The following is a 14,129-nucleotide window of genomic DNA, read 5'->3' as shown; positions in this document are numbered from 1 at the left end:
GGGTGCTTGCCTTATATGCAGCTAACCTGGGTTCAATCCCCAGCATTCCCCAAGCACTGCCAGGACTCACCCCTGTGCAGAGTCAGGAGTTATGAGTAGCCCTAGGTGTGGCTCCAAACATATATCCTGCTCATCCCATCCCTTACATGCAAAGCTTGTATTCCAGCCCACAAAACTCTCTTCCACTCTAGAACAGTTACCGATAAAAAAGACAAAATTTTTGAATATTACAAAAATTTATTTAACAAAAACATTCATGAAAATGTACACTATCCAATTTTATATTAGTAAAAAGATGCAATAACGGGAACACATGGAAACACGTGACTTCTAAACAACTTCTGTTCATACTCGTTCCAAGGCTTCTAACATGATGATACTATTTCCTCGTATTACCTAAAGAAAGAGAAAAGCAAATCTGAAAACAATTCATTTAAGACATCACTGATCATTGCACCTTTTTTTGTTATGGAACTGGGTTCTGGCAGTGCTCAGGGGACCATTTATGGTGAGGAAAATTAAAGTGGGGTCAGTCACATGCACCTCCCCTGTAGTATCTCTCTGGCCCTTTGTTTACTCGGGCACTCTGCCTACTCCCGACGACCCACCCCCAACCCCCCATGGCCACAAGGCTCCAGAAGAAAAACCCAGGTACATGGGACCAGTGACTGAAAACTATAGGCCACATGTGAGGTGGGCATGGGCTCTCCCTCCCCATCTCCCTGCCCACAACTGCCTCTGGGTGCCATTTAAAGGCATTAATGGCCAGGATCCAGAGGCTCACAATTGAATCCCTGAAGAAGGCAGCTCGAAACAGATGTCTCTGGACCCCAGTTATTTAAAGTTTTAGAAATCCTATACTATTCATAACAAGCAATACTAAATAATTTAGCATCTGCCTGTGGGGCAGGCTTTAGTACTGGTGAGAAAATTCGAAATAATGGTGGAGGGAAGGGATAAACAATGGTGGTGGGATTGGTGTTGAAAAATCAATTACTGTGAAAAACTTTATGAAAATAAAATTGAAAAAACAAAAAACAAACTCAGGGCAACAAGCATTGCTTGTGAAGTTCCAATACCCTCACAATATATAAAATGCAGGTCTCCAATGAAAATGCCCCCCCCCCACATTAATAAAGAGGTACAGCAGACTATGTCAGTTCAAGAGTATGAGTTAATGTAGGAAACAAATCTGGACAGATATGAAAACTAGACTTATGAAGATCCATTTTAGCTGATCTTGAAAATTTTGACAAGAAATTCTTTTTTTTTGACAAGAAATTCTTGCTAATGTAAAAAAGTACATAGAATTAAGGAAAGGAAAAAAATCATATTTGAACATAATAAAAGATTCTGTAAGGAGTAAAGCTGACATCCAATCTTCAAATCTCTGTCACTGTCCTCCCGTTGTTCATCGATTTGCTTGAGCGGACCCAGTAACGTCTCCAATGTGATACTTGTTACTGTGTTTGGTGTATCGAATACGTCACGGGTAGCTTGCCAGGCTTTGCCCTGCGGGCGAGATACTCTCGGTAGCTTGCTGGGCTCTCTGAGATGGGCGGAGGAATCGAACTCGGGTTGGCCATGTTGGATGCTTGCAAGGCAAATGTCCTACCACTGTGCTATCGCTCCAGCCCTTCAAATCTCTAAGATACCCTTCTTATTTTTGGGTGAGGTGGTAGTCAGATTGTTTTGGGCTACACCTGGAGGAGCTCAGGGCCTGGTCCTACCTGTGTACTATCTATCCAGTCCCAAGATAAATTTAGGGGTGGGGGTGAAATGCCATACTGGTGATGCTTTGGGGAGCAGTTGGCATTGGGGATCAAACTGAGGTCTGCCACATGCAAGGTCTTTTTCTTTCTTGAATCACTGTGAGCAACACTTACAAAGCTTTCATGTTTGAGTTTCAGTCATACAATGATGGTACACCCATCCTTCCACCACTGCATTTTCTACCACCAATGTCCTCAGCATCCCCACCCCTCAGCCCACATGCAAGGTCTTAAGTGCCTTAATTACCATACCATCTTTCCAGCCCCTCTAAGAGAAATCTTAGCTCTTTTTACATACCACCATTCCAATATTATTCTGTTGCCCACTTGTTGCCATCTCCACACATTCATCTATCACAAGATTCATAAAGGGATCAAATCCTCGAAGTATTCCTTGGACATGTCTGCCACCATTCAATTTCACTATACAAAAAGAAGTTTAGAAAAATGTTTTTTTTTTTTTTAAAACCAACTATAAAGAACTGTGATTTACAAAGTTGTTGATGGCTGAGTTTTAGTCATATAATAATCAATATCAATTCTACTAGCATCTACTTTCCCCCAGGTGTTCCCATATTCCACATTGTGGAGTCACCCCAGCTACCTTGGCATGCATATTATAACTGAAGCACTGACCCCTATTTGCCCATCCCTTTCTCTTACAAAGGGAGAAGGAAATTTCAATGAAATTGACCAGTAGCAATCAACTGTTCACCTGAAAAATTTTTTTTAGGGTGTTGGAAGTATAATCTACTACCCTTAAATGCCAGATGCAGAACTAGACATCAGTATGTTTATTTTCATATTTAAATTTCTAGCAATCCTAGTAAAGGTGGGGAGAGGTAATGACATTCCCAGAGGTGTGGGGACCGAATTCAGGGCTTCATAAATATATGGTACAATCTACAAATATACGGTAGATTTTTACCAAGGATCCTTACTTTTTACGAGGAGGCCGAGTATGAACTTAAAAAAAATTAGTTTTGGTCCACACCAGCTGTGCTCAGGGGTTACTCCTGGCTCTGCACTTAAGAAATTACTCCTTGTACTGCTCTGTGAACCCCATGACATACTGGGGATCAAACCTGGGTTGGCTGCATGCAAGATAAGTGCCCTTCCCACTGTATTATCTTGTTGGTCTGTAAAGCAAAGTTTTTTGGTTTTCTTTTCCTTTTTTTTTTTTTGATTTTTGGATCACACCAGTGATGCACAGGAGTACTCCTGGCTCTGCACTCAGGAATTACCCCTGGCAGTGCTTGGGGAACCATATGGGGTGCTGGGAACTGAACCTGGGTCGGTCAAATGCCCTATCCACTGTACTATTGCTCCATCCCCAAGCCAAAGTTTTACCATACTATACAGGTCAGAACTGTTTTTTATTTAATTCCTTTGTTTAAAGGGGAAAAAGGGGCTGATTTCCAAGTATCACAGTAAATATAAAAAATGCTAATGAATTTTGTAAAAGAATTTAAGTGTGGGCTAAAAAAGTATAGTGGGCAGGGTGCTTCCTTGCAGTGGAGAGCCTGAGTTTGATCCCTGGCATCCCATATGGTGTCCCAACCACCACCAGGAGTAATTCCTGAATTTAGAGCCAGAAAAAGCCCTGAGCGGGGCTGGAGCAATAGCACAGTGGGTAGGGCATTTGCCTTACATGCAGCCAACCTGGGTTTGATCCCCAGCATCCCACATAGTTCACAGAGAACCGCCAGGAGTAACCCCTGTGCATTGCAAGGTGTGACCCCCCCCTCCCCAAAAAAAAGAAAAAGCCCTGAGCATTGCTCGGTGTGGCCCAAAATAAAAATAAAAATAAGAGAAAATTATTAAATACCAAAATTAGATAAGATAATCTATTAAGGATTTTCATAAGCCCAATTAACAGACTTAACTGGGCTGGCACACACACTTCACATTTAGAAAACCAAGTTCAATACCCAATACCACACGAACTCCAAAACAGAAAGTTGGGAGTAGTCCCTGAGCATTGCCAGGGTGGTCTCCCGAATAAAAAAATTAGCATATATAAATCAAGAGATTCTTGTTTGCTCTGAATTTTTTCTTTTCTGGTTCAGTGGGTGATGCTCAGGGGTTACTCCTGGCTCATGCACTCAGGAATTGTCCTTGGCGGTGCTCAGGGGACCATGTGGATGCTGGGAATCAAACCTGGGTCTGTCGCGTGCAAGGTAAATGCCCTACCCGTTGTGCTATTGTTCGAGCCCCTGCTCTGAATTTTTTCATAAAATCAGTTAAAATGTTCTATTTTAACCAGACATATATAAAAAAGCAACAAGATTTAAAACAACTTACATGATAACTTCTTGTCCATAAATCTGAAAAAGAAAAAAGGTGTGACTTTAAAATCTTACATAAGTTTACAATACATAAAAAATTATAGTCAATATGATTTACTAAGACTTACTAAAGAGAAATGAAACAGAAACAGTACTTTGTACTGCTGTAAAGGATAAGACGGCAGTGGTCTACCTTGCTATCTTAGTACTTGATGGAATAAAAATGGAATGAATTTGGAACATACTAATGTATATTAAATCTTTATACATAAGTTAATTGCTAAAACATTCTTGTTTAATATCTGACATAATATTTTTGCCCCAATATTTTTTGAGGTGGTGGTGGTGGGGATAATGCTCAGGAGTTTCTCCTGACTATGCACTCAAGAATCAGTCCTGGAAGTAGTTGAGAGACCATCTTATGGGATTTGTGAGATGAAACCTAGGTTGGCCGCATGCAGTACAAGGCAAGTCCCTATTATACTATCACTCTGGCCCCTGGCAGAATTCTTAACAGTCATTAAAAAGTCCTCAGAGATTTGGTTTCATTTTGGTTATTTCTGAAGCCAAGCAAAGCCAGGAAGCAATCAAACCACATCCATTTCAGTAGGTATTTTATTTGAGAGTAGTGTTGCTTAATATTAAAAGTGTCACTCTCCTTTTTTGGGGTAAGAAGAGTCTAGGTCTCACCCAGCAGTGCTATGTGACATCTGTGTGGTGCCATCTCTCTAGCTCCTTAAGCAACAATCTTAAGTGTTAAAGATATTCTTCAACACTGTATTCTAGCAAAAATAAACGCATATCTTGAAGCTATAAGAACTTTGAATCAAACCAAAATAATCTCATTAAGCCACATCATCAAGCCAGTTGTGTGTACACCCATGCATGTGCGTGTGCACGTGTTGGTGGTACTAGGACTGAACCCAGGTCTCTTGCATAAACGGTGTGTATTTTATTTATTTTATTACTATTTTTGCTTTTTGGGTCACACCCGGTGATGCACAGGGATTACTCCTGGCTCTGCACTCAGGAATTACTCCTGACGGTGCTCGGGGACCCTATGGGATGCTAGGAATCAAACCCAGGTCGGCTGTGTGCAAGGCAAACGCCCTACCCACTGTACTATCTCTCCAGCCCAAACACGGTGTGTATTTTACCAATGAGTCACATCCCTAGTCAAACTAGATTTTACCTCTTCCAATAATCAGAAAATATAAATCTCACTTATATTTAATTTGTAAACTGTCAAGAAAATGGAAAGATTACAAAGACACAGGGTCTGACAAAAAGAATCAAACAACATGTACATCAGTGCTGGACAGACATCACGATGGGATGAGCACAAATGAGGCCTGGTATAGATCTCTGGAAGCACCAAGATCCCTTCAAAACAAATACCACCCCCCACCCCCAATATACATGTATAGATATGTCCAAAGTCATACAGATAAGAAATGGTTCAGTTTTAGTTAGAAATTAGAATACTCAAATGTTAGCAGTACTTGGTGTCTGGAAGTGGATAGTCTTGAATAAAGCTGGGTTTTATTATGCAGAAAGCAGTGATTAGAGTCAGTCTTTGGTAAGACTACAATGACAGTGACTTTTAAGGGAGGGAAGGGCTGGCCAAAGTGATAGGACTGTGGTGCTTGACTAGGGCTTGATCACCTGCATCCCATACAGTTGTGCGTGCCCCCCCCCCCCCCGTGATTCCAACTGCAGAGACAGGAGTAATCCTTGAGCTTTAACAGTGTGGCCCAAAAAAAGGGGGGTGGAGAGAATGAGGGTAGGCCAGGGTATCTCTGCCAGCAAGACTGGCAGCTGGGACAATTACTTCTTGGCTGAGGAATGTCAATGCAGTTTAGAAAGTTTAGCAGGACTGCCCTTTTTTCTGTGGATCTGCCAGAAACAATTCTGGCCACTACTTAAGAACCAGAGTTAGCCAGGAATACAGCTCAGAGGCAGAGCCCTTGCCCTGCATGTGTGAGGTCCTGGTTCAAGTCTAAGTACCAGGAACCAATGAGTTACATCAACCAGAAGGGCGTTTAAGTGCAAACATGGTCTGGAGAGAGTACAGCAGATTAAGGCAAGTGCCTTGCATGCAGCTGACCCTGGTCTGATCCTTAGCTCTGCATATGGTCCCCTGAGCATCACCAGGAGTGATTCCTGAGCTTGGTGCCAGGATAATGCTCTCAGCAGTTAGGTGTGGCCTAAAACTAAAAGAAATTTGCACTGTAGCACTGTCCTCCTGCTGTTCATCGATTTGCTCGAGTGGGCACCAGTAACATCTCCATTGTGAGACATATTACGGTTTTTGGCATATGGAATACGCCAGGGGGAGCTTGCCAGGCTCTGCTGTGCAGGTGGGATACTCTCGGTAGCCTGCTAGGCTCTCTGAGAGGAGCAGAGGAAATCGAACCCCGGGTTGGCCACATGCAAGGCAAATGCCCTACCTGCTGTGCTATCGCTCCAGCCCAAAAGAGATTAAAACAATAAATAAAACCACGCCATCCTGGTATAGTTTAAGGCCCAGATTTAAACCCTGGAACTGCATATCCCTGAGCAGTCAGGATTTTGGAGCAGGAAAGCCTGGAGTAAGGCCTGAGCACGTCCCACCCCCCCTTAAGAGAATTTATTTGAAATACTTGTTGAGCTGCTCAAAACAATAGTGAAAGATTTTGTAGGATATCTACCTTACTAAGTGGCTACATGAAGGAACAATGCTAGGCTTTTTAAACTTCAAACTAAAGCAACCTAAGGGCTGTTTAGCAGATAAGGAATGAGTTACATTCACTAGTGATGCTCATTACAGCGTCTGTATACAACCAAGCTTCAGCATGATTTACTCTTTTACAGTAAAATCTCTTTCACCGTTCCCTTTTTGAACAGTTCCCTTGGGGGACGAAAGAATTTTGCCTACGTTTTTCATAGGTTTGCTTATATTTTGCACAAAGCAAAAGCCTTTGTCTGGCACATACATTTAAGATGTTAAACCCGGGCTGGAGAGGAGAGTACAGCAGGGAGGGCGCTTGCCTTGCACGCAGCAGACGGGCTTCGGCCCCCCAGCCCCTCCCAGGAATGACTCTGGGGCGCTGTGCCCCGAGCACAGCAGTGTGGCCGCCAGCGGCCCGCCCCCAACCAAAAATCCCCAGACAACTTTGATAGCACAGTAATGTTATCACATCGTCTCCACGGGACACTAAAAAGGATAAAACAAAACAAAACAAAAAAGGATGGGATTTCTCAAAGAATTGGCCGATTCCTCCTACTATCAAACACTTGCAAACTCTCCCAGTTTTTAAGCATTAAAAATGCTTAAAAATGCCACCTGGGGCAGGACGCGTACTCAAAACATTTAACAAAGGAGGCCCGGCGAGACGTCCCAGCGCAGAGGAGCGGGGGACGGCGCGGGAACTCGGGGCGGAGGCGGCCGCGGGCCCCCGAGCGCGGGAGGTGGCGCGTCCCCGGACGCGAAAGGAGTCCGAGCACGCGGCCCGCGGCGTCCCCACTTACTTTTTCAGCTCCGGGGGGTGAGCTTTGCTCATGGTGTCTCCGCAGCGGGCTCACAGACGCCTCCAAGACGAAACCTCGAGGACTCTTGTCGCGCTCCCGCCGTAGGCCAGGAGTCTCGCGTCTGACGTCACCCACCCCTCGAGCCAATCAGGGGTCGCAGCGTTCACGTTTGGCTTCGCGATATTTAGGGACCTGCGAGAGTTGGCCGGGCTCCAGCTTCCGGCTACGGCGCCAGCGATTGGCTAGGGTGGGAGGTGCTGTTGGGACACTTCCGTTTCCTCCTCTGTAGCGTGATTAACGGTTTCTGAGACACATACATTAATTACTTATTTACTAATGCCTTATCCCTGTCGATTGTTTGTTGTTGTTGTTCACAACCTGCTCTGCTCGGGGACCAGGTGTGGTGGTGCCGGAATGAAACCGCTGTCAGCCGAGTTCACGCCTTGAGTCTTAATTCCTCTGTCACTCCTGACCCATCTCTCAGTTATCTCAGGATGCTTTGGGGGAAGTGAACCCCGAATATGCCTTTGTCATAATAACTCAATTTAGTGACCTCTACATGGGGGTGCGGTGCGATGTCTGTTTTCAAGAATTGCAACATACGGCTCAGAAATGATTCCCTGTTCACTGATCCGGCGGCTGTCTCCGGAAGCAAACTTAATTGCACATTGCTCCAATATATGAAAGTCATCCTTAATAGGACATACTGATTTTCAATTTAATCTTTAAGAAGGAGAATCCACATTTATGAAGCTAATGAGGGTTATAGAAGAGTTAAGAAATCAAAATAGAGAAGCTCTGATAATTTGATAGAGAATTGAGTTCTAAAACTCAATTCATAGAGCCCGGGATGTGGCTCAAGTGGTAGAATACGTGTCTTTTATGTGTTAGGTCTTGAGTTCCATTTGCAGCAGGGGGAAAAATCTTGACGTCTTTATTTTTTTTGGGGGGGGGGGGCACACCTGGTAGTGCTCAGGGGTTACTCTTGGCTCTGCACTCAGGAATAACTCCTGGCAGGCTCCAGGGACCATATGGGGTGTCAGGAATGGAACCTACCCTGAAATCCCAATGGTAATAATGATTTAAATTCATTTTGGAACTGATGTTAATGTACACTGGGGTAAGGAGCTTGCCTTGCTCTGAGCTGTCAAACCCGGGCATCAAATATAGTCCCCTAAGCATAAGATTACCAGGAGTAATCTCTGAGCACAGAGCCTGGAATAAGCCATGAGGACCGCCAGATGTTGCCCAAATAAATGAGCCAACCAAAAATTCTTTTGGTATTCAAAATTCTAGATACTGCATTTTCTTTAGAGGGATCTAACTATATTTGGCATCTTGTTGAAGCCAGAGAATGGTCATGGATACTTTTTTTCCAGAGTCATTGACTTTTTATATTTAACCATTTAAATTGAAGTACCAGGTTTAACAATACTGTTAATATACTTTTCCCTGCACACATTATTCCAATACCATACCCATCATCAGCCTGCTTCCCCCCACCAGCATCCCAACAACCTTCTCAATTCTCCCTCCCATCTAAGCTAAATCCTGTAGACAAAATCTTCTGTGACTTAAATAAAGAAAAATACATTTTACAGGGACTAGAAATGGTACAATGGGTAGAACGTTTGCCTTGCACATGGCTGGCTTGGATAAACCCTGAGCACCAATGGGTGTGACCCCAAAACAAAGCATTTCACACGGTTTATCCTTTTTTAGTGTATTTCAAAAATTATGGTGTCTTAGCTTCCCCTGAGTTCCCATTTACTAAATCACTTGTGCATTTGAACTGGAACACACAACTCTCTTCACTGTTTTGGATTTTTTTTTTTTTATTTTGAAGCCACATCCTGTATTGCTCAGGGATGGCTCTTGGCCTGGGGATATTGCTTGGGGGTTGCTCTCAGTGCTTGGAGAATACTTGGGGTGGGGCGGGAACTCTGTGGTGCTGGATATTGTACCTGAGCCTCCCTCATATTAAATTAGGTGCTACAGCCTATTGAGCTGTCTCTCCTTCCCTCTTCTCAACCTCTATAGAAATGTATTTCAGCGGAGGGGCTGACATGTTGCCTCCACAGGCTGGAACACATGCTTTGCATATGGGAGGACTGGGTTGTTCCATGCCAGGCATCACCAAGAGGTGAGAGTAGCCCCTGAGCATCACTGGGCATGGCCCAAACACGATAAAAGGAAAAATAAAACTTGTTTCCATATATTACAAATAATCCTGGTGCTGGGATGTGGCTCAGTGGTATAGTATATTTTGAAAGTGTGAGGCCCCAGGTAAAATCTCCCCTCACTACAAAAACAAACAACAATCCTCCCTAAGCCCAAAAGATATATCCTGGTTAGTTATAGATTTGCTGTCCTTATATAAGGAAAGAAACACAATAGTGGAGGAAAACTTAAATCTTATTTATTTTTTAGAACCAAACCACTAGGAAAATATATCACAATCTTGAACAGCAAACAGACAGGCTATAATATCAAGTAAAACATTGGTAAAAAGACAAGGCCCTCATCAAAATGATAAGGTGCTGGTACTGGGACGATGAAGGATGTAAAGCCCCAGGCAAAAGTGTATTTGGTAAACGGGTTGTTTTCCTTTCCTCTAAAGGAGTCACAACTCCTGCCAACCTCTAGCTACTTGCTTTTTCTCTCTGTTGCCAAGGGATTGCTTCCCTAGGGCTCTGTTATTTTAGGGGGCCAGTGCACAACATACAATACTGAGTTTAGGCTTTCACTGCATTCTACCCATGAAAGCCATGTTTTCCTAGATCCTGTAAAACTCAACAGTGGAAAGTTGCTCTATCAATGTTCATTCCTGTATACTGGTATACACCCAACCAATTCTCCTCTCTCTCCCAGGGAGAATGTCTCAATACTACCCTGTCACTCAGTTGCAGAGAGCCTTGGGTCCATTCTGGCAGCCAGTAAGAGAGAAGCTCCGCCTTAAACTCACTGTTAATACTGCCTGTCATGTTTCTGCAGGGTCTTCAAGCTGAAAGATGCAATGCTGGAAAACTTCAAGTAGTGTGCATTTACATTGTAATGGCCACAAATAGACACAAAGAACTTCAAAGTTCTTAAACTATCTTTGTTTCCCAACTCTGTACCTTAAACCAATTTCTTGCTCTTGCACATAAAATAAAACCAAGCAAAGTACAGACCCAGTTCTCCCCCTTGCCCCAATACCTCCCCCCACCCTAAATAGGGACCTCATGGATTTTTGCTTTACCGGTTTATAAAAAACAATGTAGTGATCTTTATGGTCAACAGGAGGTTGGAACAAACACTTTCCTTCATTCTCTGTCAGATCACTGGCAGATGAGAGGAACCTGCCAGCTTCCTGGTACCCAACTGAGTGGTAAGAAGCAGTTGGCACATTGGAGAACTATGGTCTGGTAGAGAGATCCTACAGCCAGGACAAGCAGTTGCCACAGATATTTAGGTTCTCAAATGTCTCCTGTGTTATCTCTGATCCAAACTTAAGCACCAATTTTTTTTTTTCTTTTTCACTTCTAAGACTAGAAAAATAAAGGAACCAGTATCCGGAGGCAAGTAACCAGTCTTAAACTTGCTGCCTTCCTTTTTTTCTTCATTTGTTGACACGGTTTAAAAAGACCAACATTCCCATTTCTCTCTTTCAAAGAGACTCCTGCCCTTAGTCTCCATGGCCTGGGACACAGACTTCTATTTTGCAATGGATGAGAGAGACTCTTTCATCTTCTTGGTCATGGTTGGGATGAGATGCATGTGGTCATCTACACACTTGGTCACACAACTCTCCAGCTGTCGTTTCACCTGAAGCTCTTTATTCCCTGCGTCCATTGAATCTTTGGCTTTGTCGTTGCAATGCATGGTGCACCGGGCCAGGCGGTCCTATAGCAGGAAGTGAGAGCAAAGGCTCAGATGCTGGTTTCCTTTTATCAAGTACTTATCGTGTGCCAGCCCCCGTGCTATATAATTGGGCTGGCTGTCATTTACCTTGATTAAGCCAAGGGATGCTCTAGTGCAATGAATCAAGATTAGCCAGAATGAAGCAAAAAGTGCACTCGGAAGGCTCAGAGACAGTTGGTGAATGATATACTACATTGCACCAAAGCTCCTTCCAGGACATGAGAAGTAACTAGAGGTTACAGCCACAGAAAGACTGACAAACATGTTGGTTTGTCTTTGTGACAGAAAAATTACTCAATTTGTTGCAGGAGAGAGTGTGTAGTGGGTAAGCTGCTTGCCTTGCGGGCAGCCACACCAGGTTTGATCCCTGAGCACAGAACCAGGGGTAAAGCTCTGCGACTGCCAGGTATAGCCCCCAAACCAAACAAAAATACTTTACAATATACAGTGTATTTTATCTCTGCTTGTCCTCCCCCCTACACCCACTCCCAAGCATAGAGGTCTTGGTAACTCTCTCTCTCTGACATCACTGTTTTTGTTTTTTGGTTTTGGGCTGGATCTGGGCTTGGAAGTTTGGGGGTTGGTGAGGGGACATTCTGTGTCAGGCACGTCCTAAGGGGTAGAATAAAGGCCTCTGGGCTTAGCCTTTGGATCTACTTCTCTGGTTCCCTCCTTCTCTAAGAAATAGAGCTCTCAAATTCCCACCTCCCCACTCCACATTTCAAACCCTGTAAATGATGGGTGGGTCATAAGATAACACATGTTACAGGAACCAAGACACGAAAGTCAAGCGGTCTGTACCAAGGCTTGCTCTTGCCTGCAAATAAAAGCCCCATCAAGGACAAGTGTCCGCTCTCCCGCTACACAGTACCTGGAATTTCTCCAGCTCCCCCGTCACCAGGGCCTGGGCTTGGGCCAGTGGTGCATGGCAGCGCTCAATGCACTGGTGCACCTGCTGCATGGTCGCCTGGGTGTCCTCACAGCAACTGGCACTGCACCGGAACATGACACTCTGGGGTGAGAGAGGCAGAGGGAGGGCGTGAGGGAAGCGAGCGCTGCAATCAGAAATGCATCAGGCCCTTGGAATCACGGGGTCGGGGGCTGGGGCAGGGGGCTTATCCTTGGTGCCCCGCAGGGTTTCACGGCTTCCTTGCTTAGTATATAAAGCAAGGAGGCACTTGTTGCCCGGTTGGCAGCGTGGTATGTTCGAGAAAGCCAACTCCTCCAAGCCGAGCCGAGCCCAGGCGTCATCCAGCCAGCGCTGCGAGTTCAGAGGTCAACCCGGTGCGCTGCACGCCACTAGGGGGCCGGCGGGGCAGGAATGAATGACTCCGGGGGGCGCTCCAGGGGGTCCCCCACGCCCCGGCAGGAGGGGACGCACGCGGCTTGGCACCAAGGGCGCGCGGAGTGCAGCGGGGGGTGCTCGGGGCCACGCAAGTCCGCAGGACCCGGCCGCCGCGGTGGCCCCGCGCTTCCGCCCTCCTGGCCTCTCACCTTGGCAGCGCCCTTCGCGGGCCCCGGCTGCGGGGCTGCAGAGGGGGCGGCTCCGCGCGGGCGGGGGGTGGGGTGCGGGAGGTCGCCGTCCGCCCCCCGCCAACGCCTCCCGCGGGCCGGCCTCGCCCCGGAGCAGAAAACGGCCCACCGCGGGCCGGTGCGCCCGACCCCGCTCGCCCCGTCTCGGGGTGCGGGGCGGCCCCGGGGCGACGCGGGGCCCCGCGCGGCTGGACGGGCCCGCTCGCCCCCGCCCCGCTACCTGCATCTTCCGGATGTTCTCGCGCTCCAGGCTCTTCACCATGGAGTCCACCGCCTCCTGCACCCGCAGCTGCTGCACCTCCGCCATGGCGACCCCGCGCTCCACGCCCGCTGCGCCGGCGCCCACATGGACACGCGCTCGCGGGCCCGCCCCCAGCCCGCCGCTTCCCGGGTCGGCGCGGCCCGCCCGGCCCGGCCCGGCCCACGCCGCCCCCTGGCGCCCGAGAGGAGCAACTGCACGCTGGGCGGACGCGCGCGCCCCGTCGCGCTCCCCTTTAGGCCTCGTGTGGCCACCTACCGTTGGTCCTGGAGGGGCCCGAGAGCAGGGGAGAGTGTCTGTCTGACTCCCATCTAATCGCCCAAAGGCTAAGGCCTTCCCTCTCCCTTTCCCTCTGTCTTCCATTTCTCTTTTCATTAGCAATTTTTTTTTTGAGGGTAGGCATACCCCTATTGGTACTGGGGGTTACCCCTTGTAAGTTGGTCCAGGTCCCATTAGAGTCCAGGATCCAGCGTAGGTGCTGCAAAGCATACGGGCCACCAGCCCTTGAACCATTTCCCCGGCCCACTTCCTTCAGAGTCTTCAGGTGTTTTGAATATAGTCAACACACAGTATACACAAGTGCTCAGGTTTAGCTGTACAGCTTGGTGAGCCTTGACAAACCTCGTCCTCCACCCTCCTCCTCCCCGCCAGCCCATCTCAGGCAACCACTGACCTGCATTTCTATCACTGCAGATAATTTCCCTCTCTGGGAGTTTGTATCTATGTGGTCATTCCATACATAGTCTTTGGCTTCTCATCTAGCATCCTGATTTAAAAAAAAAAAATTTGGGGGGGCCACACTCAATGATACTTAGGGCTTACTCCTGGCTCTGCACTCTGGAATTATTCCTGGTGGTGCTTGGG

The 14,129-nt window shown here is 46.5% G+C and overlaps 2 protein-coding genes across 2 annotated transcripts; both read right to left on the bottom strand.

The window, feature by feature from the left end:
* Positions 1-202: 202 nt before the first annotated feature.
* Positions 203-7,689, bottom strand: SNRPG (small nuclear ribonucleoprotein polypeptide G). The gene is made up of 4 exons (XM_056123376.1): positions 7,571-7,689; positions 4,077-4,099; positions 2,071-2,195; positions 203-396 (listed from the first exon to the last, which is right to left on the bottom strand). The coding sequence occupies exons 1-4, from the start codon at positions 7,600-7,602 to the stop codon at positions 346-348; spliced, it is 231 nt and encodes a 76-aa protein (XP_055979351.1). The 5' UTR covers positions 7,603-7,689; the 3' UTR covers positions 203-345.
* A 3,089-nt stretch (positions 7,690-10,778) lies between these two features.
* FAM136A (family with sequence similarity 136 member A) lies at positions 10,779-13,396 on the bottom strand. The gene is made up of 3 exons (XM_056123363.1): positions 13,227-13,396; positions 12,345-12,485; positions 10,779-11,455 (listed from the first exon to the last, which is right to left on the bottom strand). The coding sequence occupies exons 1-3, from the start codon at positions 13,311-13,313 to the stop codon at positions 11,267-11,269; spliced, it is 417 nt and encodes a 138-aa protein (XP_055979338.1). The 5' UTR covers positions 13,314-13,396; the 3' UTR covers positions 10,779-11,266.
* Positions 13,397-14,129: the final 733 nt, after the last annotated feature.

Source organism: Sorex fumeus, unplaced genomic scaffold (genome assembly GCF_029834395.1).
Source record: "Sorex fumeus unplaced genomic scaffold, SorFum_2.1 ptg000006l, whole genome shotgun sequence".
Lineage (NCBI taxonomy): Eukaryota > Metazoa > Chordata > Mammalia > Eulipotyphla > Soricidae > Sorex > Sorex fumeus.
This window is presented reverse-complemented; position numbering and strand designations above follow the sequence as displayed.